The 27,479-nt window shown below is 37.8% G+C and overlaps 1 protein-coding gene across 1 annotated transcript in view; it reads right to left on the reverse strand.

Moving 5' to 3' along the window:
- The window catches only part of LOC129059812 (putative olfactory receptor 2W6), a 41,793-nt gene extending 27,453 nt beyond the window's left edge, over positions 1–14,340 (reverse strand). The window contains exons 1-2 of the mRNA XM_054557079.2: positions 14,218–14,340; positions 13,806–14,045 (exon numbers count right to left, since the gene is read on the reverse strand). Of these exons, the coding sequence (XP_054413054.2) occupies positions 13,806–14,045; positions 14,218–14,340 (363 nt within the window). The remainder of the gene's footprint in view (positions 1–13,805; positions 14,046–14,217) is intronic.
- Between the last annotated feature and the right edge of the window lie 13,139 nt (positions 14,341–27,479).

Raw genomic sequence — 27,479 nt, forward strand, 5'->3', positions numbered from 1 at the left:
ACTACATACAATGAAATTCAGATGTCTACAGCCATTGTTATCCTCTTGGTGGTGCCCTTGATCATTATCCTTTCCTCTTATGGTGCTATTGCTAAGGCTGTGCTGAGAATTAAGTCAACTGCAGGACAGAAGAAAGCATTTGGCACCTGCACCTCTCACCTTCTTGTGGTTTCTCTCTTTTATGGCACTGTCACAGGTGTCTACCTTCAACCAAAAAATCACTATGCTCATGAATGGGGCAAATTTCTCACTCTTTTCTACACGGTAGTAACCCCAAGTCTTAATCCCCTCATCTACACTCTAAGGAACAAGGAGGTAAAGGGAGCACTAATAAGATTGGGGAGGAGGACCCGGGATTCCCAGAATAACTAACAAGGTTAACATATGTTTACCTGTTGCTTAACCTGAGAATAGAGAGCAACCTCATCACAAAAAGCTGAAGATATACCTCTTAAGCCAAAAGTAGGAGAGAAAGAGCTGCATTCTGTTCATGTTGAGATTTCAGTTCCCTTCATCAATCAATTGGGCCCTTAAATTCTTCATATTGCGGATTTAGACCCAGTATGGTATAAAAATTAGTATATTTAATAGCTATTGTCTTGAAAAGGACACAATGCAATTGAATGTGGGAGGACGAGAAGACACAAGAAACACATTACTTGCAAAATAAAATACCAAATAGTACGTTTCATGCCTTTCTATTTCGTTCTGTTTTTGTTGTATTTTCCTACAAGCTCCACCAGTGCTTTCAGTCCCAACAAGATTTCTAAAGTTTTGAGACAGAAACTTCTTGATCAACTTATATGTACCCCTATACTGTAATCTGGCAGGTCTTGTTTTAATTGCTTCTGTCTCTCCATCTCAGCATGACCACTGTTGACGTGTAATGTGACTTTCACTATCCAATGCAAAGCGTTTGCCAAGCCAAAGTCCACATTTACTGCTCTCTGATGCTGATACTATGATAACAGTGTGTGTGCAAGTTTCTCAGTTTGAGCCTTGATATTCTGGGCCCCCAGTTATAGGAAAAGACTTCTGTGTTTTTCTTCATTCTGAGGCCTTATTGTAACAAAATGGCTATCTTTTTATCAGACCCAATTATTCTTTCATTTTATAGATATTTATGGCTTTCCTATTGTATACCTATTATGTTTTAGATAGTAGTTATATAATAGTGATAAAACATATAAAATAATCAACATTGTGGAACTTATAACAATATCATCTCTTGCTCTTAGACTCTTTCACAGTATTGATATAATATTAGATTTCTCTCATTACAAAACCCATTTGTTTATTGCTTTACTCTTAGCTATTATTTCTGTTCTCCATTTACAACCAAACTTTTTCAACTTTGGAAGGAACATTAGGTTCAGCCACTGTGTTGCTTCAGATTGCAGCTAACAACACTGGTCTAGCAAGTGCTTTCCCCTCAGTTCACTCCTGTTCAGAGAGAGTGACAATGTGATAGAAAAGAAAAACCCATTTTCTGAGAAGTTCAAACAGCCTGCAGAAATTTGCATAATTAAGGAGGAGCCAAATGTTAATCACGAAGACAATGGGGAAAATGTCTCCAGGGCATGTCAGAGGTCTTCACAGCACCCCTCCCATCACAGGTCCAGAGGCCTAGGAGGGAGAAACGGTTTCCTGGGCCAAGCCCAGGGCCCTCCTGCTCTATGCAGCCTTGGAACATGGTGCCCTGTGTCTCAGCTGCTTCAGCTCCATCCTTGGCTAAAAGAGGCCAAGGTACATACTGCTTCAGAGAGTGCAAGCCCCAAGCATTGGCTGCTTCCACATGGTGTTGGTCCTGTGGGTGTGCAGAAGACAAGAATTGAGCTTTGAGAACCTCCGCCTATTTGAGAACCTCCAATACATCCATTTCAGAGGATGTATTGACATGCCTGGATGTCCAGGAAGAAGTTTGCTGGGTTGGCAAGAGGCCTCATGGAGAATCTCTGCTAGGGCAGTGCAGAAGAAAAATATGGTATTGGAGCCCTTACACAGAGTACCCACTGGGGCACTGCCTGGTGGAGCTGTGAGAAGAGGGTCACCATCCTCCAGACTCCAGAATGGTAGACCCACTGACAGCTTGCACTGTGTGCCTGGAAAAGCTGAAGACACTCAACGCCAGCCTGTGAAAGCAGCCAGGAGGGGAGCAAGCCACAGGGATAGAGTTGCCCAAGGCCATGGGAGCCCACCTCTTGCATCAGCTTGATCTAGATTTGAGACACGGAATCAAAAGAGATCATTTTTGAGCTTTAAGAATTGACTGCCCTGCTGAATTTTGGACTTGCATGGGGTCTGCAACCCCTTTGTTTTGGCCAATTTCTCCTATCTGGAATGAGTGTATTTACCCAATGCTGTACTCCCATTGTATCTAGGAAGTAACTAACTTGCTTCTGATTTTACAGGCTTATAAACAGAAGGGACTTGCCTTGTCTCAGGTGAGACTTTGGACTTGGACTTTGAGTTAATGCTGGAATTAGTTAAGGCTTTGAGGGACTTGTTGGAAGGGCGTAATTGTGTTTTGAAATGTGAGGACATGAGATTTGGGAGGGGCCAGGGACAGAATGATAGGGTTTGGCCTTGTCCCCACCTAAATCTAATCTTGAATTGTAGTTCCCATAATCCCCATGTGTCTTGGTAGGGACCCAGTGAGAGGTTGAATCATAGGAGTGGTTACCCCCTACGCTGCTGTTCTCATGATAGTGAGTGAGTTCTTACAAGATCTGATGGTTTTATAAGGAGTTTTTCCCCTTTTGCTCTTTTTCTCTCTTCTGCTGCCATCTGAAGAAGGACATGTTTGCTTCCCTTTCTGCCATAATTGTAAGTTTCCTGAAGCATCCCCAGCCTTGTGGAACTATGAGTCAATTAAATTTCTTTCCTTTATAAATTGCCCAGTCTCAGGTATGTCTTTATTAGCAGCATGAGAATGGACTAATATACCTTCCCTCATGTTAACTACCCTCTTGGATCAGAGGTCGTAGAGATAATTTCTCTGGTTCTTAACATAATTTTTCTCTTGCGGGGTGGTTTTGAGGTTAGTGGTCTGAGTTCACACTCACCAAAATCTGAGCTTAGTCTAGCATTAAGGTCTGCTTTGGCATTCTCTTTTAATTTCATCTTAGCTATTACAGATTACAATAAGCCATGGATTATATATTTTTCTTTTAAAAATTAGTTTGCATTTCTTTATGGATCTTGTGAACCAGTTCTCTGGGGGTTGGATTTGTATCTAAATTATAGAAAATTTGAATGATCCTGGGAAGATAGGAAGCTTTTCTCTCCAACAATTTGCAGAGTTGGGTCTGTAGTTAAGATCAAGAGCAGTTGACAGAATTGGTAACAGCACAAGAGATCATGAGCCACCTAAGGTGACCTAACTGAGTTGTTTCTGGAGATCTAATTTTTTTTTTTTTTTTTGAGGTGGAATCTCACTCTGTTGGTCAGGCTGGAGTGCAATGGTGCCATCTCAGCTCACTGTAACCTCTGCTGCCTGGGTTCAAGCAATACTCCTGCCTCAGCCTCCTGAGTAGCTGGGATTAGAGGTGCCTGCCACTGCATCCAGCTAATTTTTGTAGTTTTAGTAGATACAGAATTTCACCATATTGGCCAGGCTGGTCTTGAACTCCTGACTTCATGATCTACCTGCCTCGACCTCCCAAAGTCCTGGGATTATAGGCATGAGCCACCACGCCCAGCCTCTAATTTCTTTTTTTAAAATTTAGTTTAATTTTAAGTTCCGGGATGCAATTGCAGGATGTGTAGATTTGTTAGATAGGTAAATGTGTGTCATGGTGGTTTGCTGCACCTATTAACCCACCACCTAGGTATTAAGCCCCACATGCATTAGCTATTTATCCTGATGCTCTTCCCACCTACCCCCGACAGGTCCCAGTGTGTGTGGTTCCCCTGCCTGTGTCCAAGTGTTTTCATTGTTCAGCTCCCACTTATAAGTGAGAACATGCAGTGTCTGGTCTTCTGTTCATGTGTTAGTTTGCTGAGAATGATGGCTTCCAGCTCCATCCATGTCCCTGCAAAGGACATGATCTTGTTCCTTTTCATGGCTGCATAGTATTCTGTGGTGTATATGTACCACATTTTCTTTATCCAGTCTATCATTGATGGGCATTGGGGTTGATTCCATGCCTTTGCTATTGTGAATAGGGCTGCAAAGTACATATGTGTGCATGTATCTTTATAATAGAATGATTTATATTCCTTTGGGTATAAACCCAGTAATGGGATTGCTGGGTCCAATGGTATTTCTGGTTCTAGGTCTTTGAGGAATTGCCACACTGTCTTCTACAATGGTTGAACTCAGGCAACCTATAAGACGGGAGAAAATTTTTGCAATCTATCCGTCTGACAAAGGTCTAATATCCAGAATCTATAAGGAACATCACTGATTATTAGAGAAGTGCAAATCAAAACCACAATGAGATAACATCTCACACCAGTCAGAATGGCCATTATTAAAAAGTCAAGAAACAATAGATGCTAGCAAGGCTTTGGAGAAATAGGAAACAGCTTTTACACAGTTGGTGAGATCTGATTTCTTAATTAACTTAGATACTAATGTATTAACAGACAGGATATTAATTTCTAATTTCTTAACAGATACATACTGGCTTCTCAGCCAGGTTACTGACCTTTACCCCTTACATACACACCTTAACTTCTGTATGAACATGGATGTGGCTGCATTGGGTAAGGGAGGGGAGAGGTGGTGGGCAGCAGAAGGGTGGCCTCTTTGAGGAAAATGTGGGTAAGGATAGCAGGATTCTACTTAGGGGTAGACAGAGCAGTGAACTTTCTGTGGATCAGAGACCTGGGTTTTGATTCTATGCTTGTACTGTCAGAGTATGCATATTCCATGTAGATTGTAGCCTGTGGTAGAGAGAAGAAAGTAGTCATCCTTCGATGCCTTCTCATCAGCTTCAAGATAATATGTAATTCACTCAAAGTATATTTATTGATCTCTTAGTGTATACAAGAAAATATGTGGAAGGCAGTGGTGACTTAGAGACACTAAGAAACTGTTTTGACTATAGGGTGGCAATCGGGGGACAGTATTATTAACTTAGCCTAGAGAGGTTGGTGTGGTCTTGTGGGTTGTATTTGGACTTTAAGAGCAACAGAGGAGCACTTCAGCTGTTTAAGCAGGGGAGACTCTCTTGTCTTTCTCTGAGATTCTCTCCCTATGTCTTTAAATCTGTTTCTCTACAGAGAAACAGATTTTATCCATATGCTCTTTATCCATACAGCCTTTATCTATAAGCTCTTCATCTATTTCTCTGTTTCTCTCTTTTTGTCTCTCTACTGCTTTGTTTCTCTCCATTACTGTTATTGTAGCAGTGTCTATATATCTCTTTGGGTCTCTTTCCAGCACTAGACCTCCCTGTGCCTTTAAGGAAATAAAGGAGCATAGGGCGTTGGACCTGAAGCAGTATCTTTTGTTTCTTACCCTCTACTAGATCTTGCTGTCTGCCCTTGTCTCTGCATATTAGTGAGCGTCCTCTCCTGACTCAACAAAGGAAAGAAGAGAATGAAGTGTATAGAACTGAAAATGCCTTGACATATTCTTTTTCTCAAATGTGTCCAGATTTTTCCAAAAAGATTGAGCTTTAGAATTTATGTGATATCTAACCAAAGTGAACAAGTTCTGTGTACCTGAAAACTCAGGATCCACCTCTATGAGAAGGAGGAGCTCAGATAATCCATAATATTCCAATTTTACCACTATTAAAACAGTTCTATTTAGCATCCAATACTAGGTTCATAATTCTGAACATCAGAATCTCAGAAGGTTTTCTGCACTCATAAATATTTTACTGTTTTTAAGAGGGTTCAATGTATTGGTTTTTGATACTTCGAAAATGATCGTGTACATGTGGTAGATGTATCAGGGTCCTTTGGTTGTAAAAAACAGAAACTACCTCTGGCCATCTTAAGAAAAATAAATTTTGGTTCAACCATTGTGGAAGTCAGTGTGGCGATTCCTCAGGGATCTAGAACTAGAAATACCATTTGACCCAGCCATCCCATTACTGGGTATATACCCAAAGGATTACAAAACGTGCTGCTATAAAGACACATGCACACGTATGTTTATTGTGGCACTATTCACAATAGCAAAGACTTGGAACCAACCTAAATGTCCAACAATGATAGACTAGATTAAGAAAATGTGGCACATATACACCATGGAATACTATGCAGCCATAAAAAATGATGTGTTCATGTCCTTTGTAGGGACATGGATGAAGCTGGAAACCATCATTCTCAGCAAACTATCACAAGGACAAAAAACCAAACACCGCATGTTCTCACTCATAGGTGGGAATTGAACAATGAGAACACATGGACACAGGAAGGGGAACATCACACACCGGGGACTGTTGTGGGGTTGGGGGAGGGGGTAGGGATAGCATTAGGAGATACACCTAATGCTAAATGACGAGTTACTGGGTGCAGCACACCAACATGGCACATGTATACATATGTAAGAAACCTGCACGTTGTGCACATGTACCCTAAAACTTAAAGTATAATAATAATTTAAAAAAAAAAGAAAAATCAATTGGAGAAGATAAAATTTTATAATAAAAAAAAGAAAAAGAAATTTTGGAAAGATACAGTGAGTACCCCACCAAATGAAAGAACAGTAGGACCATCAGGTTACTGGAGTAAAAGGAATCAGGGTAGGCCCAGGGAATTCAGTGATTGGAAGTAACAGGTAACCCCATTCAGACAATACCATCTGTTGAAGATTCAAAGCACTAAGAAAAACTGACTTGTTGAAATTGGATCACTTGGTCACCTTGTGATCAGTTTCATGGTCAAGAACTCACTGGAACTGTATGGAATGGGAATAGCTGTTCTCATGAATGTTCACAAATAGAGAAGAACAAGGGATGGCAACTTCTGTTATAGCAACTTATTATTAACTGCATGTTTGATTATGGTATTCTATTCCTCTCTCTGCCAGGGAATAGAAAATTTTTGCATTTTGCTTGAGAATTGGGAAACATGAAGAACAGTGACTGAGTAAGGGGCTGGGTGTTATTTATAGCATGATTATAATCTTTTATATTTGAAGGCTTTTCAAGTTCCCCTTTGATTCCTTGAGTTGTTACATTTGAAATTCAAGGTGGTAAGTTGATTATGAGACCCTTCATTCTCCTTCTTCTACACTTGAGATCTGACCAAACACAAAAAGGGATATGTTGCCAAAGGGAGGGCTTTGTTTAACTTTTTTGGAGTATTAGAACCTATAGGTCTAAAAAAATGTTTACATTAAGAAAATATTGACCATGAAGGAGAGCACGTAAACTCTGTAAAACAATGAAACAAGACAGAAGTTTCCAGTTTCCCCATTGCTTTCTACCTTTGCCCTCTTATTCTTTCTTATTCTTTTATTCTTTTTTCCTTCTTTCTTTCTTTCCTCCCTTCCTCTCTCTTTTCCTTTCTTCCTCTCTCTCTCCCCACCCCATGAACCTTGACTAACTAACAAACCTCAAGGCTTGCAAAAATCATTCTCAAAAAATACTGTTCTGATGATTATTGACATGAAAGGGGCATGAAAGCAGGTATAAGCCCCCAACTGAGATTTTAAAATAGAAGGCTGTTGCCTTAGCCAAAAAAGGTAACAAGGATGTGTACTCCACTTCCTCTATCCTATAAAAACTCTGATCCGACTTCAGTAAGGAGGTCCCAATGCCCATCAGCTGAATAAAGTCTTTAGCCTTTGAGTCACATCATTTTCACTTGACAGTCTTTGTCAGTGATTCCCGAATAGCACATGTGTAAAAATACATCTATCCTCCCAGATTTTGGGATTGCTGGATGTGGCCTTGGATGAACAAAGTCCCAGTGGCCAATCTTCCCTGGTGAAAGTCAGCCTTGTACATCTAACTTAATGTGTGCTATGAAATGAAAATGTTTTGGAAGCACTGCCTATTCTCCCCTATCGCCACGCACACTGCTGGTCTCTCTTGGTTGCCAGGCACTGGTTTAAGTTCTGAGCAGAATACTCCACAGTGTTCTCTACAGTGTGTTGTAGAATAAGAGGGTCCTGGCAACCTGAGGCAGAGCTGGTGCTACAGAGTACCTGCTTACTGCTATAAAGTTTTACTTTATATGAATTCTGGAGAAGCTGAGTGAGGCCATGTCTGTTACCAGGAGACATGAGACTCACAGCAGATCTCTCTGGCTTAACATGGGAGATGGCGGTAAGTGCAGCTATATCTGAATTTTTTTAATAGTTAAAAGCTGACTTTATCCAAATAGGGATAAATGTACTTTCCATAAGAAGTTCTGTTCTAGGTAGAAAAAAATGTGAAGATTTTGGTTAGGTTAAACTGATTTTAAAAGTATAGGAAGAGTTACAGATTTTTTTCTTATTGAGTCTAGTCTTGAGAACAATTTATCAAGAACTCCAAATTTAAAGGCAATTAGTTAATTAAAAACTTGAAAGATCTAACTCTTTGAGTTTACACTGGATTCATTAGAAAATAAATGGAAGGAAAAGGTATCTAAATGTTCATAATGACTTGTGTCTGACATTAAAACAAGGATTCAGTCACTAGAAGATATGCCAAAGTCCATCAGTACCAAATGGATAAAGCCAAAATAACTTTAAAACTGTATCACATGAATGAAGACTTGCCATAGCAATAAAGTAGAGTTTGGATGAAGACGTCCATCTTCGGGAAAACCCAAAATAGCTTTTACAAAAAACTGAAGGATGAAATAAAAGATTAAGCCAACAGAAATAAACATATTGAAAATATTTCAATAAACAGAAATAACTTAGAGTAAGCCAGAACTGAGAACACCTAGAACAAGTTCCAAAGAACAAGAAAAGTCAGAGCAAATCTCTGACACTTGGAGAAGATAAAACAGATGCAGGTATGTTAGAGTGGATGTAATAGACAAATCAGAACATGTATATTACTTAGATAGCTCTGAATAATCTGATTTATGCTTTTGTAAAAACCTTTGGAGAGGACACAAACAAAATATAGTCTGAATTATCTGAAAAGAATAAAAGGAACACTTAAAATCATATTAAGCATATAAAATAAATCAAGCATCTTTGGACCAGAAAATGCACAGTATGAAAGTTAGCTTCAAAATCTCCAGGACAGAGATTAAGTAATTACTGATATATATCAAGAAAATGAAATAAAACTTTAGATCATTTCCATATTTATACATCTTAAAGTAGAAGAAGATAATCTTCCTCATTGATTCCACCTTCAAATGGACCTGCTTATTATTATTATTTTTTAATGTTTTTGTAGAGATGGGGTCTTGCTATTTTGCCCAGGCTAGTCTTGAACTCCTGGGCTCAAGCGATCTTCCTGCCTCTGCCTCCCAAGTGCTGGGATTACAGACGTGAGCCACCACACCTGGCCCTGAACCTACTTTTAACATCCAGGAAAAATAGCCGTATCATTGTTGTCCTAAAGTAATTAGAAATTCTCTCTATTCTAGTTTCATTGCTGTTAAATTGTTATACAGGAGTTCAAATTGAAGCTTAATAGAATTAAAACTCTTAGGATGGCATTTTCTAAATATATATTACTTAAATGTTGGGGAAGAGTAAATAATTTTAATTTCTAGATAGTACATTTACAATATTCTGTTTTTTAAATAAGTTATAGTGGGAGATTTATAAAGGCAGTTGAACAATCAAAGACATTTGGAACTAAATTTCTGTATATCAAGTGCTGTATTTACTATAGTTAAAACACAAGTGTGAAAACAATGGAATGTTTATATACAAATGACTTTTATAAATGACTATTTCAATTGATTTAAGAAGTCATTTGATGAAAATGATAAAATAGTTAGAGATATAGTGGAAAAAAAAGAGACCCATGGGGAAACACCATGATAGAGCCAAATGTAGAGCTCAGCTCTTCCTCTCCCAGGATCATAACATATCACCAGACGAACCTTTGAAAAAAAACAAAATGCAACAAAACAAAAAGAAAATCCAGAAAAGAAAATCGTTAGTTTTCTATAGTTCATAATTTCTGTACTCTCCCTCTTCCCAGGTGTCTGTTCACACCTTCTCTGCTCTATCCAAGCACACATCCTTTCCTTTTCTTCACTCCCAACTGATGCCCCTGCTTTTCAAAACTTCAGAGAAAATTGGAGAAATCAGAAAGAAATTTCTATCAGATTTCAGTACTACCTCAACACACCCACCTGCTTCTATATCCATGTATTCTACTTTCTGTCTGGTTCCTATTGATGAACTGTTTGTGCTCTGGCAAAGGCTGATCAATCCTCTGCTGCCCTGGATCCATCCCCTCACCGACCTAAAGACTGTTTCTGAGTTCACTCTTGCTCTCCTGCTGTGTAATTTTGCATAATCTATAGGTCATTACCATAGAATACAAGCATGCTGCCATTACATCCATCTTACAGAAAAAAACTTTCTGCCTTCTCTTGACCCCCCTTTCCCTACAGCTATTGAATCATTTCTTTCTGCCTTCAGCAAAGCACCATTCATGAGTTTTCTATGCTTTCTGTCTCTAAGTTGTCTCCTACTGTTCTCTCTTGCTTCCATTCCAGTGTGGCTGTTGCCTTCTTTTTCTCTAGCAAAACTCCTTCCTTAGTGTCACAGATGACTTCCTTATTGCTAAATCCAATGGTCAGTTCTTAATCTTCATCTTATTTGACCTACTATACTAACAGCCTTTGACACAGCTCCTTCTTCTTTGATATACTTTAATACTTTCTTTTTTTTTTTTTTATTTGCCCAAAGCAAGATTCCTCCTCCTATCTTGTCTGAAGGAGAGTGGCAAGAGCAAATTAAAGCATCTGTGAGGCAGCCTTCTAAAGTTTCTCAGGAAGTGGTAGCCAGTGTGAAAATGTATCACCTCACCTTTCTTCATATTTCCCTTCTCTCAGTTCCCTTTTTTTCTCACCTTTGCTGCCCTCTGTTTGCATTACCAAATAAAACATTAATATTTCCTTTTTTGCCTCAAGCTCCGATTTTTAGAGAATCTAGGCTAAGAGACTCACCAAGGTCTTAAGGTAAAAGGCCCAGCAAACACACTGTTATTTTGCTCAATCACAGAAGGCTCTAGCTATTCAAAAACTGTTTTCTCTTTCTCCTTCTTCCACATGCACATCCACTAAACCCCGGACCCCAGATTGACAGACCATTCCCAAAACAATAACTTCTGGGTATGTGCTGGCCCTGGCTGGTGGCTTTTCAGTGTAGAGTTCCATGGTTCTAAATTCTTGACTTCAGGAACTCTCCAAATTATATAAAATGGCAAACTCAGAACCAGTTATTTATACTGGGAATACATTTTTATGTATAAAGAAATAAATTTTAACATATTAAGGCATAGTCACAGGACAAATGACAAGTATTGCCATTGTACAGTCATCTAATGTGTTTGGATTATAAAGGCACACAAGGATTTTTATGGTAGGGAAGACATTGCTATTGTTTTCAACAGAGAAATAGGAGGATTTGGCAGAGGAAGGGAATTAGGAGAAATTTCACCGAAAAAGCCCATGAATCTTTGGGTAAGGCAGAGGAGGCTGGATATGACAGGAAGAATTTGCTGGATGCATTATGGTCTGCTGGCACCATCTGGTGTTGAACCCAAGAAAAAACAGAAGATGAAGAAAAAACTTTCAGAAAGTAATGGAGCCAAGATGAGGCCCACTGAGGGTCTTGTTCAAGTGACATCGGGATCTCGTAACAGAACAAATGGCTGTCAAAGTAGCTGGGAAAGCCCTAGGCTATATCTTCTTAGGGCTCCTTCCTTCCCCAGCTTTCCAGATGTCAGACCCTAACCTACCTCAGAGATAGCACTTTACCTTTCACCCTCTCTTACCCATGTTCCTCCAACTGGTGCCATTCCCATCTGACTATCCCATGCCCACACCCAGATCCAGAAATTGGATAACCCGGCCTCCCTAAACAGCAGATGCCATGTTGGAGAGGTGAATGCAATTGGAATCACTGAGCATTTACTTCACATTCTCATTTCCACTGATTTTACCTCATGCCTCACTATTTAATAATATAAAATTAAAGTAAAATCTTTCCTTCAAAAACATTTTTAATGAAATAACATTGCTCTGAAAAAGATAGTTCAACATATATCAAAATGGCCTTTTCTCTTATTATAAAATGAAAATTTAAAACCATACATAATGAAACAAAAGGACACTAAAAACATTTTATCAAATATGTTTGTATATGTTCCTGTGCTTTTGTGTTTGTATGTGCACACCTATACTTTGTGCACTAGAATGACTGCTGCTAGTCTCACTCTGACCCTGTAGGCTTACTCCCACGTAATAAAACATGCCTCTTGATATAGCAATATGCCCTGATTTATGGCAGTGCTTCTATGCCAGGAGCATTTTTGCTTCCTAGGGCATATTTGACAATGTCTGGAGGTATTTTTTCTTGTCACAACTTGAGGGGAAAGGAGATGCTACTAGCATCTAGTGCACAGAGGCCAAAGATACTGCTGAGCATCCTAAAATGCAGAGGAGAGACCCTGACAACAGATAATTATCTGTTCCAAAATGTCCATAGGGCTAAGGGTGAGAAATTTTGATTTATAAAACACTGGTACCCATGTCCTGTTTGGATCTGAGCTCTTTTCCTTTTGCCAGGTGTGCATAGTTTCAAAGAAGGCCCCAGATGGAATTCTGTGAACTCTCTGTTTAATTGAAGATGGAAAAGATATCATTAATTACTAACTGCTGGTGCATGTCCCTTCTTGTGAATAACTGAAATAAAAAAATCATTTGTTATCAAGTGTTAGAATGAGTGATTTGGCCTGTTCCCCCAGTTTGCCACAGCCTGCTCTAGAACACAGATACCTATTCCTTTTCAGTGCTTGAGTATATTTAAATAAAGCATGCCCTAATTTATAGTTAAGTTTTAAGTAATTCAAGAAGGGCTCTATACTTTTCTCTGAGTTGATCCAAAACAATGACTCTTATATAATAAACAAGACCTTGTTTACCAAAATTGTGTTTGAGGGCTTATATGTCTTTTTTTAATGAATAAATAAAAGGTGGAAACAGAAGGAAGGGAAGGAAAAAAGCAAGAAAGGAAGGAAGGCTAAAGAAAAGTACAGGAAGGGAGGGAGAGCGAGAAACAGAAATGATGTGACTCATGGAGATTTAAAAGGTATGGGGGAATATTGCCTTACATGGGCTCAAAAGAAGTCTGGAAAGAGATTGGAGAGGATAGAAAGCTCTGAGGCCAAGTGAAATACAGTAATGCAGATGGAGAAGATTACATCTCTTCCTTTATAGACTGGCAAAGTTCTTGAGTGAAGAATTATACAAGATGACCTTTAAAGTTCCTTTGTGAAAAAAGTTGAGCGCTGTGTACTCTGTTTCATTTTTTATGTGCCTAAGTCTCTGTTAAATAATCTTTGCAGTGCTCCTTTCACGTCATTATTCCTCAGTGTGTAGATGAGGGGATTGAGGGTCCGGGTCACAACTGTATAGAAGAGGGAGATGAACTTCCCATGAGCATGGGCATAAGAACTGTTGGACTGGATGTAGACAGCTGTGATGGTCCCATAGAAGACGGACACTACTATCAAATGGGATCCACATGTCCCCAGGCCTTTGCACCAGGCCTGGACTGACTTGATCCTTATGACCACCTTGGCTATATGTCCCTAGGACAGCAGTATTAGCACTAAGGGCAAGAGGAGCAAGACCAGTGAAGCAAAAAAGAGCTGAACCTCATTATCATGGATGTCCACACATGCAAGCTTAATCATGGAGGGTACCTCACAGAAGAAATGATGGAGCAATCGGTGTCCACAGCGAGGAAGCCAGAGGGTGACAGTGCCCTGGATAAGAGTGTTTCCCACTCCACTCAGCCACGCAACCCCTGCCAGAGCCTGGCACAGCTGAGGGTTCATTACAGCAGTATAGTGGAGAGGTTTGCAAACTGCAGCATAGTGATCAAAAGCCATTACAGCCAGGAGGACACACTCAGTGGAGCCCAATGCCAGGGAGATGTAAAGCTGGATGATACAACCCAGGAATGTGATTGTTTTGTCATATTCCTTTTAGGTTCCACAGCAGCTGGGGGACAATACTGGTGGTAAAACAGATATCAACTAAGGAGAGGTGAGTAAGAAAAAAGTACATGGGTGTCTTGAGTTTAGGGTCTACAGAGCAGATCAGAATAATTACTGTATTTCCCACAAGGGTAATGAGATAGGATATCAAAACAGCCACAAAGAGTATCTTTTCCAGGTGGGGCTGATCAGAGAAACCCACCAGGATGAAGTCTCCCTTGACACTGCTGTTGGTCATGTCCGTCACCCTATTCAGAACCAGGAGCTACACATTACAAGAATTCAGGGAGGATAATGTGTTGGCCATGGGGCACAATATCAATCTTTAATAAGTTTTGATTAAACTCTTATGAAAACACTGACTCAGAGATGTTACAGTGACCTATGGAATAAATTTTGGTATAGAAATCACAAAAGAAGACCTTAAAGAAAATACATAATACAGAGAGATACATGAAGGCTATTGTGGAAGCAGTGTTTTCCTGACAGATAACTATTAGAAGCTGAGATAAAATGTATCACAGAAAAAATAAAGGCAGAAAGAAAGAAAATGTCAAAGGAATAAAGTACATTCAATTAATTTATAACTCAGGACAAATTGTTCAAATTCAGTGAAAAAACTCAGTAATGGTTAATATATGCAAATAAGTAATATAAATAGCATTTCCATTCTTCAATTGTAAATTCTGAGTTGGGCATTTTTTAAGGTTTTTCTTTATATGAATGGTAGCTAGCTTCTGGAGATTATAGAGGTTATTTTTCCTGTAAAATGGCAAACATTTGGCTATTGAAAGTAATAATATTAACATTTATAACTTAATGTTTAATTATATGGACACATACTTTCAATGACTTATTTTCTTTAGGGATTTGTTAACTCATTTAGTCCACCAGCATACTGATGATGTAAACTCATGCAGTTTATTCAGCAAAGATATTCTTATGCAAGCATTATGCAGCACACCTCATGTTTAGTCATCTAGTTTACCTTCCGGCCTATAAGCTGGATTCATCTATGATAGTCCTGATTTGCAAAGTTCTTCTTCTCTTCTTTGGTGTGTGGTGTTAGGGAAGGGAGTCAGCTCTCTGGTCTTGTGTATTGAATGAAGAGGTAGTTGAATCTGAATGGAAAGAGTGGTGATCAGGGTAAGGAGGGCTCTTTAGTGAGACTAAGAGGCATCAAACCAACATAGAATGTTTATCTTCTAGAAAATGAAAAGATCAAAATTTTTAATCAGCTTTTTAAAAGTCCAAACACTTATAAATGCAGAAGTTTAAAATATATTCACAGATACAAAGTATATACCCAAATTTCACGACTTTACCTCATATATAGGACAAATAGGCACTTTCCACATGGCATCAGCAAAAATTTATTCCAGCCTAAAATTCTTCCCCTATAATAATTGTATATCCTGAAATTGCATTAATATTTGTCCTGAAAATTAGTCATGAAAGCAAAATATGTAAGGTAATTTTCACTTTTTTAAAATACGTATTTCACTTATCATGTAAAAATTATACTTAGCAGAACTCAGTGGAAATGAAAAGAAGTCACAGGAAAAGTCAGAGGAGGCATGGGTACCCCATAAGAGGATGAAGACACTGAGTGATCCCTCAAAATATGGGGAGGAGAGCACAATAGTAAAAAGAGAATATGAAAGGACCCTTAAGGAACAAACCAGTTTATAAATATGCTACATGTAATATATTCGATATAATGTATACTAAATATATATTGTTCTAATAATTTCACTCACAGTTATACACATACATACCCATAAAAACATACATACATGCATAAGTCTTCCGATTCTCTCATTTATGTTAATTCCCACCCATTTAGCTACACTAAATTGTACTCGTTTTACTTGTATCAAGGAATAAAATAAAGCCAGACACACATCACTCTTGTTCTAATCTGTTTAATGCAGCCTGCTCATTGTCAATTTACCCATCCCAATCAAAGGAGACTTCTCCTGTGTTTTTAACACACACTCACACACAATACCTCCAAAGAAATGCGATGAGAGATCAATTCACAGTCATAAACCAGCTCCTTATTTGTAGGAATATGTTTGTTTTAGGCTTGTAGAAGAATTTTATTTTACCATGATGCAAAATTTAACATGTGCACTATATAATCTCCCCTCACCCAGATGAACATCACTTTAAACCAGTTTGCCATTAAAAGTTAAGAATCATGGGCATGGTACAGAAATAAAATCAAAGCATAAAAAGAAATAAATATGTTACAAGAAAAAAAGTTTTCCACATTTTTTTCACACTAATAAACATATTTTAATACGGAAAGGAAGCTTAAGCCATAGAGTTCAAACCATTATTAACTTCAAGTGACAAATCAGTGTCTAAGGCTCATGTATTGGTTGTCGGGGCTGTTATTTGAGATTGGAGATCACTGAAGATCAGCAAATCAGGAGACACTGGCAAGGACGCAGGACACTGAATCCAAAAAGATCCCAGGGACACAGTTCTCCCAACATGCAATTAATATCAGGCTCTGTAGTATCCAAAGATGAACTGTCCCAGGAGATTATTCTGAAAGAAATACTTTTGACTCTCTGATCTTTCAATATTGTGTAAATCTAGGCAAAACCGCAAAGATACTTAACTTCTGCCCTCATAGCCTCCCAACGTTCAATTTTCTAATTTCTGCTGTTAAGTTTCTATCAAAAATCTAGTATTTTATATATGCAAGTACATATAATTAATTTATCCTGTTGACTCATAACTTTAAATTCTCTTCTTAATAACTTTAAATTTGTAGGCACCTTGCCTTTACCTTACCTCTACTGAGACAAAAACGGCAGGCCTGCAGCCTTCCAACAGGGCCTTTTCCCTCATATCTAATAGGCACTTGACTGTTGCTGGAGATAAATATATAAATGTTTTGAACGGCGCCCTTAAACACCCCTGGTCTTTCTCAACTTCAAATGGGCTCTCTTCTGTCCAGAAGTCATTCTATGTGTATCCTGTTGTTTGTCTCTTGCATCACCATAGCAAATGTTCAACAAATTCTTAAATCCTCCAACCCAGTGTCCCACAGCTCTCCAAGCAGGTTATCTTGCCCTGACTTCCAAGACAAAACAGAGGGCCCACAGGGATATTCCATTAACTTCCTGTCTGTCACCTATAAATGTATACACATTCATATTCTTCCTTTATGATTTTTTTTCAGGTCTCAATAGAGGAAGTGAACCCCTATTTGTCTAAGGCAAATTCTATAAATATTTTAGGGTCCAAGAAAAATCTAATGCATATTCAAGTACGAGCAGGTGATATGAATGACTGAGTGGATCAGGTATAAGAAAAACAATGCAGAAATGCAATGATAAATGTCAACAAACATTTAGCTAAGGTCTATATGCAGTAATAAAAGAGTGGTGAACATTTTGCTGCACATGCCACATCTGAAGAAAACAACAACTGCTGAGCGCTAGTTGATCAATTTTCTATGCATTGAGCCCCAGGATTGCAAAATATTCTGAATTCTCAATAGAATCTAGATTTTTATGAAAGCTTTCATTTAAAAAAATAGTTTATATAAAATAGTTCATGAAGGTGCAACTTAATCAATTATTACAAAGTGAACACATTTTGATCAAGAAAACAATGTAAGAAACATTCTAGAATGACTCTCAATTTCATTTCCTTATGCTACTTATACTTGTCCCTTGTAACCATTATTATGATTTTTTTGAACTATATATAAACAAAATCATACAGCATTATTTCTTTTGATTCAATGTTATCTTTGGGAGATTCATTTATGTGGTTGCATATACCAATACAGCACTATATTTTTACTGAATTGTATTTCATTGTATAAATATGCCACAACTATTTTATCCTTTGTAGTACTGATAGGCTAGACATTTGAGTGCTTATGATTTTTGTCTTTTGTGAATATTGCTGCTGCAATCATTTTAGTGCATGCATTTGGTAAGAAATGTAAGCATTTTGGCAGGGACGATACTGTGGAGAAATTGCTTAGGTTTGAGGTATGCATATATTCAGCTTTGGTAGATACCACCAATTCTGGAAGTTGGTTGCACAAACTTAAACTCCACAGTATGGTGAGAATTACAGTTGCTCCAAATCTATGCTAACAGTGTTTTCTGTCCTCTTAATTTTAGCCATTCTGGTGATATGTCATGAATATATAATTATAATTTTAATTTGTACTCACCTACTAACTAATGAAGTTGACCAGTTTCTCTTATATTTATAGTCATTGAGAAATCTTATGTGTAGTATCCATTCAAGTCCTTGGCTTTTTCCAAATTCATTTGTAGGAAATTTTTATATATGCCAGAGGTTTAAAAAATAAAAGGCAAGTTTCAAATAACTTTGGCAACAAAACAAAATTTTAAAATTGCATGATAGTCCCATGAATTAACATAAATTTGAAAATATTACCAATTAATTCAATTATTTAAAATATTCTACACACTGCTGAAAGTAAATTTATTCCAGAAAAAAATGAAATTCATTTTTTCATTGTGTTAGCAAAATAACACAATAAAGAAATAACATTTTATAATCATATCAGATAAAAAATCAAGTATTTGATAAATCTCAAAATATACAAAAATAATAAAAATGACTTAGTAATCTATGAATAGAATGATAGATCCTAATCTGTTAAACAGGATCTGAAAACCCTTTCAGCAAGCATTATGAATATGTTGAAAATTTTCTCTTTGAAATTGAGGAAAAGACAAGGACACCTTCTATTTCCATTTCCATTCAAACTGCTTTGTTGTAGAGACTTTAGCCAGTGTAATAGGATAAAACAAGGAACAAGCAAGACTGGAGTAGAAGAAATAAAATTTCATTATTATATATATGATTATTTATGTAGAAAATTCAAAGTGATTACAACTATTCATAGACAATTCAAAATTGTATAGATATTAATTATATCTTTGATCTCTATATTCAGTGCTAACTCAATCAAAATTCAAAGACTATTTGTAAAATTTTCTAAGATTATTCTAAAACGTATATAGAATACCAAGTTGTAAATAGAATATCAAGTATCATTAATTCTGAGACACTCTTGAAGAAAAATTTGTCAACAAAAAAGAGTCAAACTCCATGAAATATTTAAAGAGTTTTATTCTGAGCCAAATGTGAGTAATTGAGGGCCTGAGGTGCAGTCTCAAGACATCCTGAGAACAAGTGCCCAAGGTGATTGAGTTACAATTTGGTTTTACACATTTTAGGAGCACGTAAAAAATCAATCAATACATGTGGGGCCTGTGTTGGTTCAGTCAGGAAAGGTGGAACAACTCAAAATGGGGCCTTCCACGTCAAAGGTAAATTCAAAGATTTTCTTATTGGCAATTGCTTGAAAAAGTTGTTACTATTTAAATGCCTAGAATCAATAGAAAGGAGTGTCTGGATTAAAAGGGAGTGTAGAGAACAAGGTTCTTATTACGTAGATGAAGTCTCATAGGTGGTCACCCTTACAAACAATAGATGGGAAATATTTTGTATTCAGACCTTTAAAAGAAACTGGACTCTCAGCTAAACTCTTCAGGACCAGAAAAAGACCTGGAAAACAAAGGCGATTCGCTACAGAATGTAAATTTCCCCCACCAGAAGCAGCTTTGCAGGGACATACTCTCCTCCCTTTGGAATTCAGGCACAACTTACCAGCATTATTAACTTTAAAACAGAGATCTTAAGACTGACAAAACAGATTCTTTATAGCAATAACATACCAAATTGCAACCTGACTCTAGTATAGCATCACATGATAGATAGCAAGTCCTGAAAGAAATCAAAGTATTTTACCCCAAAATAGATTTCTTTGACACATTTTGGAATGCCTTTGCAAAGCTGTTGAAGTGGCATCGTTGTCTGGGGTAAATACCCAGGGTTCACTGTCTCCCACTAAGAAGATTAAGGACACAGACACGTGCGTGAGTTAAGGAGCAGAGAGTTTAACAGGCAGAAGAAAGGAAAGAGGCAAGCAGCTCTCTCTCTCTCTCTCCCTCGTAAGAAAAAGGTTTTTGAAAGGGAAAAAACTGGCTTGCGGCAGACCGCAGCAGATTTTATAGGCAAGCTTGAGGAGGAGCTGGTGTCTGATTTACACAGGGTCACAGATTGGTTCTACCAGCTATGACATTTACATAGCCTGCAGGGAAGTCTGGTTGACCCACCTTAATCTTATGGCCAGCACCATCTTGTCTGCTGGCCATAAGATTAAGATTCTACACGTGGCTGACAAAGAGAAGGGAAGATGGAGCCACCATTTTGATCATGCCTAATCCCAGGTAGCCTTTTTCTATTAGCATAACTGCCAGCGTTGACCAATGCAAACTTCCCGCTTGCTTGTCTATGTCTGCAGCTAGATTCTATACAAGCTACTCTCTGTTAGAAAAAATGATTTGGGGGCTGCTTTTTATTAAAAGGAAAACCTTACCCAGGAAGGATTTCCTTACCCTCACTATCTGCCTAAATAATTTGTTTATAACACCTATATTATTGTTTCTTGTGGGGAAAATCTACATTCTGTATAGAATTCCCTGCCCTTTCCAGGTCTTTTCCAGATCCAGGAGAGATTTAACTAATAGTCTGGCACTTTTTAAGATCTCATAAGAGACATTTACCACTTAATTTTCTCTGAAGCCTGCCACCTAAAGACTTCATTTACATAACAAGAACCTTGGCTTCCACAACTCCCCCTATCTTAAACCCAAGCATTTCTGCTGACTTCAACTTTTTTTTTTTAATAAAAACTTTATTTTAGGTTCAGGGGTACTTGTGAAGGTTTGTTACAGAAGGGAAACTGTGTCACAGGGGTTTGTTGTACAGATTATTTCATCACCCATGTATTATGCTCAGTATCCAATAATTATTTTTTCCCCTCCTCCCCCTTCTCCCACCTTCCACCCTCAAGAAAATCTGTTTCTGTTGTTTCCTTCTTTGTGTTTATGAGTTCTCATCATTTAGCTCCCACTTATAAGTGAGAACATGTGGTATTTGTTTATTTGTTCCTGCATTAGTTAGCTAAGGATAATGGCCTCTAGCTCCATCCATGCTCCCACAAAATACATGATCTTGTTTTTTTTTATAGCTGTATATACCACATTTTTTAAATCTAATTTGTCATTGGTGGGCATTTAGGTTGATTCCATGTCTTGCTTTTCTGAATAGTGCTGCAATGAACATTTACCTGCACATGTGCTGTATCTTTTTTTTTTTTTTTTGAAACAGGATGTCACTCTCTCGCCCAGGCTGCAGCGCAGTGGCACAATCATGGCTCACTGCAGCCTTGACCTCCCCAGTCTTGGGTGATTCTCCCATCTCAGCTTCCCTGGTAGCTGGGACTACAGGCATGCACCACCACACCTGGCTAATTTTTGTATTTTTGGTAGAAATGCAGTTTGGCCATGTTGCCCAGGCTGGTCTCAAAGTGCTTGGATTATAGCTGAGAGCCACCGCACCTGGCCACATGTGTCTTTACAGTAAAATGATTTCTATTCTTCTGGGTGTATACCCAGTAATGGGATTGCTGGGTTGAATGGTAGTTTTGCTTTTAGCTCTTTGAGGAATAGCCATACTGTTTTCCCCATTGGCTTAACTAATTTATACTCCCATCAACAGTGTATAAGTGTTTCCTTTTCTCTGCAACCTTGCCAGCATCGGTTATTTTTTGATGTTTTAATAATAGCCATTCTGACTGGTGTGAGATGGTATCTCATTCTGGATTTGATTTGCATTTCTCTGATGACCAGTGATATCGACCTTTTTTTTTTTTTTCATATGCTTACTGGCCACATGTATGTGTTCTTTGGAAAAGTGTCTGTTCATGTCCTTTGCCCACTTTTTAATGGGGTTGTTTTTCTCTCATAAATTTGTTTAAGTTCCTTATAGAAGCTGGATATTAGCTAGTTATCCCAGCATGTTTGATGGAATAGGAAGTCTTTTCCCCTTTGTTTTTGTCAGTTTTGTTGAAGATCAACTGGTCATACGTGTGCATTCTTATTTCTGGGCTCTCTATTCTGTTCCATTGGTCTATGTACCTGTTTTTGTACCAGTACAATGCTGTTTGGTTACTGTAGTTCTGTAGTGTAGTTTAAAGTTGGGTGATGCCTCTAGCTTTGTTCTTTTTGTTTTGGATTACCTTGGCTATTCAGGCTCTGTTTTGGTTCCATATGAAATTTAAAATAGATTTTCCTAGTTCTGCAAAGAATGTTGTTGGTATTTTGATAGGAATATCATTGAATATATAAATTGCTTTGGGCCGTATGGCCATTTTAATAATATTGATTCTTCCTATCCATGAGCAGGGAATGTTATTCCATTTGTTTGTGTCTTCTCTGATTTCTTTAAGCAGTATTTTGTAATTCTCATCGTAGAGATCTTTCACCTACCTGGTTAGCTGTACCCCTAAGTATTCTATCCTTTTTGTGGCAATTGTAATTCCCAAATTAGAAAGGGATTGCCTTTCTAATTTGGCTCTTGGCTTGGCTGTTGGTGTATAGTAATGCTAGTGATTTTTGTATATGGATTTGTATTCTGAAACTTTGCTGAAGTTGTTTATCAGCTGAAGGAGCTTTTAGGCTGAGGCAATGGGATTTTCTAGATATAGTATCATGTGGTCTGCAAACAGATAGTTTGCCTTTCTTTCTTCCTATTTACATGCCATTTTTTTCTTTCTCTTGCCTGATTACTCTGGCTAGGAGCAATTCCTATATATATATATGTGTGTGTGTGTGTGTGTGTATATATACACACTTTATATATATATACTTTATATATGTATATACTTTATATATATACTTTATATATGTATATATACTTTATATATATATATACTTTATATATATATTTTAAGTTCTGAGATAAATGTGTAGACGTGGAGGTTTGTTACATAGGTATACACGTGCCATGGTGATTGATGCACCCATCAACTCATCATCTACATTAGGTATTTCTCCTAACGCTATCCCTCCCCTGGCCCCCACCCCCTAAAAGACCACAGTGTGTGATGCTCCCCTCCCTGTGTCCATATGTTTTTATTTTTCAACTCCCAGTTATGAGTGAGGACATGCAGTGTTTGGTTCTCTGTTCCTGTGTTAGTTTGCTGAGAATGATGATTTCCAGCTTCATCCATGTCCCTGCAAAGGACATGAACTCATCCTTTTTTATGGCTGCATAATATTCCATGGGGGTATATGTGCCACATTTTCTTTATCCAGTCTATCATTGATGGGCATTTGGGTTGGTTCCAAGTCTTTGCTATTGTAAACAGTGCTGCAATAAACATACGTGTGCTTGTGTCTTTATGTTAGAATGATTTATAATCATTTGGGTATATACCCAGTAATAGGAATGCTGGGTCAAATGGTATTGCTGGTTCTAGATCCTTGAGTAATTGCTGCACTGTCTTCTACAATGGTTGAACTAATTTTCACTCCCAAGAACAGTGTAAAAGCATTCCTGTTTCTCCATATCTTCTCCAGTATCTGTAGTTTCCTAACTTTTTAATGATTGCCATTCTAACTGGCATGAGATGGTACCTCACTGTGGTTTTGATTTGCATTTCTCTAATGACCAGTGATGATGAGCTTTTTTCATGTTTGTTGGCCACATATACGTCTTCTTTGGAGAAGTGTCGATTCATTTGCTTCACCCACTTTTTGATGGGGTTGTTTGTTTTTTTCTTGTAAAGTTGTTTAAGTTCCTTGTAGATTCTGGATATTGGCCCTTTGTCAGATGGATAGATTGCAAAAATTGTCTCCCATTCTGTGGGTTACCTTTTCACTCTGTTGATAGTTTCTTTTGCTGTGCAGAAGTTCTTTAATTAGATCTGATTTGTCTATTTTGGCTTTTGTTGCCATTGCTTTGGTGTTTTAGTCATGAAGTCTTTGCCCATCCTGAATGGTATTACCTAGGTTTTCTTCTAGGGTTTTTATGGTTTTAGGTCTTACATTTAAGTCTTTAATTCATCTTGAGTTAGTTTTTGTATAAGGTGTAAAGAAAGGGTCCAGTTTCAGCTTTTTGCATACGGCCAGCCAGTTTTTTCAATACCATTTATTAAATAGGGAATCCTTTCCCCATTGCTTGTTTTTTGTCAGGTTTGTCAAAGATCAGATGGTAGTAGATGTGTGGCGTTATTCCTGAGGCCTCTATTTTGTTCCATTGGTCTATATATCTGTTTTGGTACCAGTACCATGCTGTTTTGGTTACTGTACCCTTGCAGTATAGTTTGAAGTCACGTAGTGTGATGCCTCCAGCTTTGTTCTTTTTGCTTAGGATTGTCTTGGCCATATGGGACAGGCTCTTTTTTGGTTCCATATGAAATTTAAAGTAGTTTTTTCTAATTCTGTGAAGAAAGTCAATGGTAGCTTGACGGGGATAGCATTAAATCTATAAATTACTTTGGGCAGTGTGGCCTTTTTCACTATATTGATTCTTTCTATCCATGATCGTGGAATGATTTTCCATTTGTTTATGTCCTCTGTTATTTCCTTGAGAAGTGGTTTGTAGTTGTCCTTGAAGAGGTCCTTCACATCCCTTGTAAGTTGTATTCCTAGGTATTTTATTCTCTTTGTAGCAATTGTGAATGTGAGCTCATTCATGATTTGACTTTCTGTTTGTCTATTATTGGTGTATAGAAATGCCGGTGATTTTTGCACATTGATTATGTATCCTAAGACTTTGCTGAAGTTGCTTATCAGCTTAAGGAGATTTTGGGCTGAGGTGATAGGGTTTCCTAAATATACAATCATATACAATCATGTTGTCTGCAAACAGATACAATTTGACTTCCTCTCTTCTTAATTGAATATGCTTTATTTCTTTCTCTTGCCTGATTGCCCTGGCCAGAACTTCCAATACTGTGTTGAATAGGAGTTGTGAGAGAGGGCATCCTTGTTTTCAAAGGGAATGCTTCCAGCTTTTGCCCATTCAGTATGATATTAGCTGTGGGTTTGTCATAAATACCTCTTACTATTTTTAGATATGTTCCATCAATACCTAGTTTATTGAGTGTTTTTAGAATCAAGGGGTGTTGAATTTTATCAAAAGCCTTTTCTGCAGCTATTGAAATAATCGTGGGGTTTTTTGTCATTGGTTCTGTTTATGTGATGGATTATGTTTATTGATTTGTGTGTGTTGAACCACCCTTGCATCTCAGGGATGAAGCTGACTTGATTGTGGTGAATAAGCTTTTTGATGTGCTGCTTGATTTGGTTTGCCAGTATTTTATTGAGGACATTTGCATCAATGTTCATAATGGATATTGGCCCGAAATTTTCTTTTTTCATTGTGTCTCTGCCAGGTTTTGGTATCAGGATGATGCTGGCCTCATAAAATGAGTTAGGGAAGAGTCCCTCTTTTTCTATTGTTTAGAATAGTTTCAGAAGGAATGGTACCAGCTCTTCTTTATGCCTCTGGTACAATTCGGCTGTTTATCCATCTGGTCCTGGGCTTTTTTTGGTTGGTAGGCTATTAATTACTGCCTCAATTTCAGAACTTGTTATTGGTCTATTCAGGAACTGGACTTCTTCTTAGTTTAGTCTTGGGAGGGTGTATATGTCCAGGAATTTATCCATTTCTTCTAGATTTTCTAATTTATTTGCATAGAGGTGTTTACAGTATTCTCTGGTGGTAGTTTGTATTTCTGTGGGATCAGTGGTAATATCTCCTTTATCATTTTTTATTCTGTCTATTTGATTCTTCTCTCTTTTTTTCTTTATTAGTCTGGCTAGTAGTTTATATTTTGTTAATCTTTTCAAGAAACCGACTCCTGGACTCATTGATTTTTTGAAGGATTTTTCATGTCTCTATCTCCTTCAGTTCTGCTCTGTTCTTAGTTATTTCTTATCTTCTGCTAACTTTTGACTTTGTTTACTCTTGCTTCTCTAGTTCTTTTAATTGTGATTGTAGGGTGTTGATTTTAGATCTCTCCTCCTTTCTCCTGTGGGCATTTAGTGCTATAAATTTCCCTGTAAACACTGCTTTAGCTGTGTCCCAGAGATTCTGGTACGTTGTATCTTTGTTCTCATTGGTTTCAAAGAATCTATTTATTTCTGCCATAATTTTGTTGTTTACCCAGTAGTCATTCAGGAGCACATTGTTCAGTTTCCATATAGTTTTACAGTTTTGAGTGAGTTTCTTAATCTTGAGTTCGAATTTGATTGCACTGTGGTCTGAGAGACTGTTTGTTATGATTCCCATTCTTTTGCATTTGCTGAGGAGAGTTTTACTTCCAATTATGTGGTCAATTTTAGAATAAGTGCTATGTGCTGCTGAGAATAATGTATGTTCTGTTGATTTGGGGTGGAGAGTTCTGTAGATGTCTATTAGGTCCACTTGGTCCAGAGCTGAGTTCAAGTCCTTAATATTCTTGTTAATCTTCTGTCTAATTGATCTGTCTAATATTAACAGTGGGGTGTTAAAGTCTCCCACTATTATTGTGTGGGAGTCTAAGTCTCTTTGCAGGTCTGTAAGAACTTGTTTTATGAATTTGGGTACTCTTGTATTGGGTGCATATATATTTAGGATAGTTAGCTCTTCTTGTTGCATTGATCCCTTTACCATTATGTATTGCCCTTCTTTGTCTTCTTTGATCTTTGTTGGTTTAAAGTCTGTTTTATCAGAGACTAGGATTGCAACCCTTGAAGTCTTTTGCTTTGCATTTGCTTGGTAGATGTTCCTCCATTCCTTTACTTTGAGCCTATGTGATGGGTCTCCTGAATACACACACTGATGGGTCTTGACTCTTTTTCCAGTTTGCCAGTCTGTGTCTCTTAATTGGGACATTTAGCTCATTTACATTTAAGGTTAGTATTGTTATGTGTGAATTTTATCCTGTCATTATGATGCCAACTGGTTATTTTGCCCATTAGTTAAGGCACCTTTTTCGTAATGTTGATCGTCTTTACAATATGGTATGTTTTTGCAGTGGCTGGTACCAGCTTTTCCTTTCCCTATTTATTGCTTCCTTCAGAAGCTCTTGTAAGGCAGGCCTGGGGGTGACAAAATCTCTCATTATTTGCTTGTCTGTAAAGAGTTTTATTTCTCCTTTGCTTATGAAGCTTAGTTTGGCTGGGTATAAAATTCTGGGTTGAGAATTCTTTTCTTTTAGAATGTTGAATATTGGCCCCCACTTTCTTCTGGCTTATTGGGTTTCTGCAGAGAGATCTGCTGTTAGTCTGAGAGGCTTCTTTTGTTGGTATTTTGACCTTTCTCTCTGACTGCCCTTAATATTTTTTCCTTCATTTCAACCTTGGTGAATCTGACAATTATGTGTTTTTGGTTTGCTCTTCTTGAGGAGTATCTTTTTGGTGTTCTCTCTATCTCCTGAATTTGAATGTTGGCCTGTCTTGCTAGGCT

The sequence above is a fragment of the Pongo abelii genome, chromosome 5 (genome assembly GCF_028885655.2).
Source record: "Pongo abelii isolate AG06213 chromosome 5, NHGRI_mPonAbe1-v2.0_pri, whole genome shotgun sequence".
NCBI lineage: Eukaryota > Metazoa > Chordata > Mammalia > Primates > Hominidae > Pongo > Pongo abelii.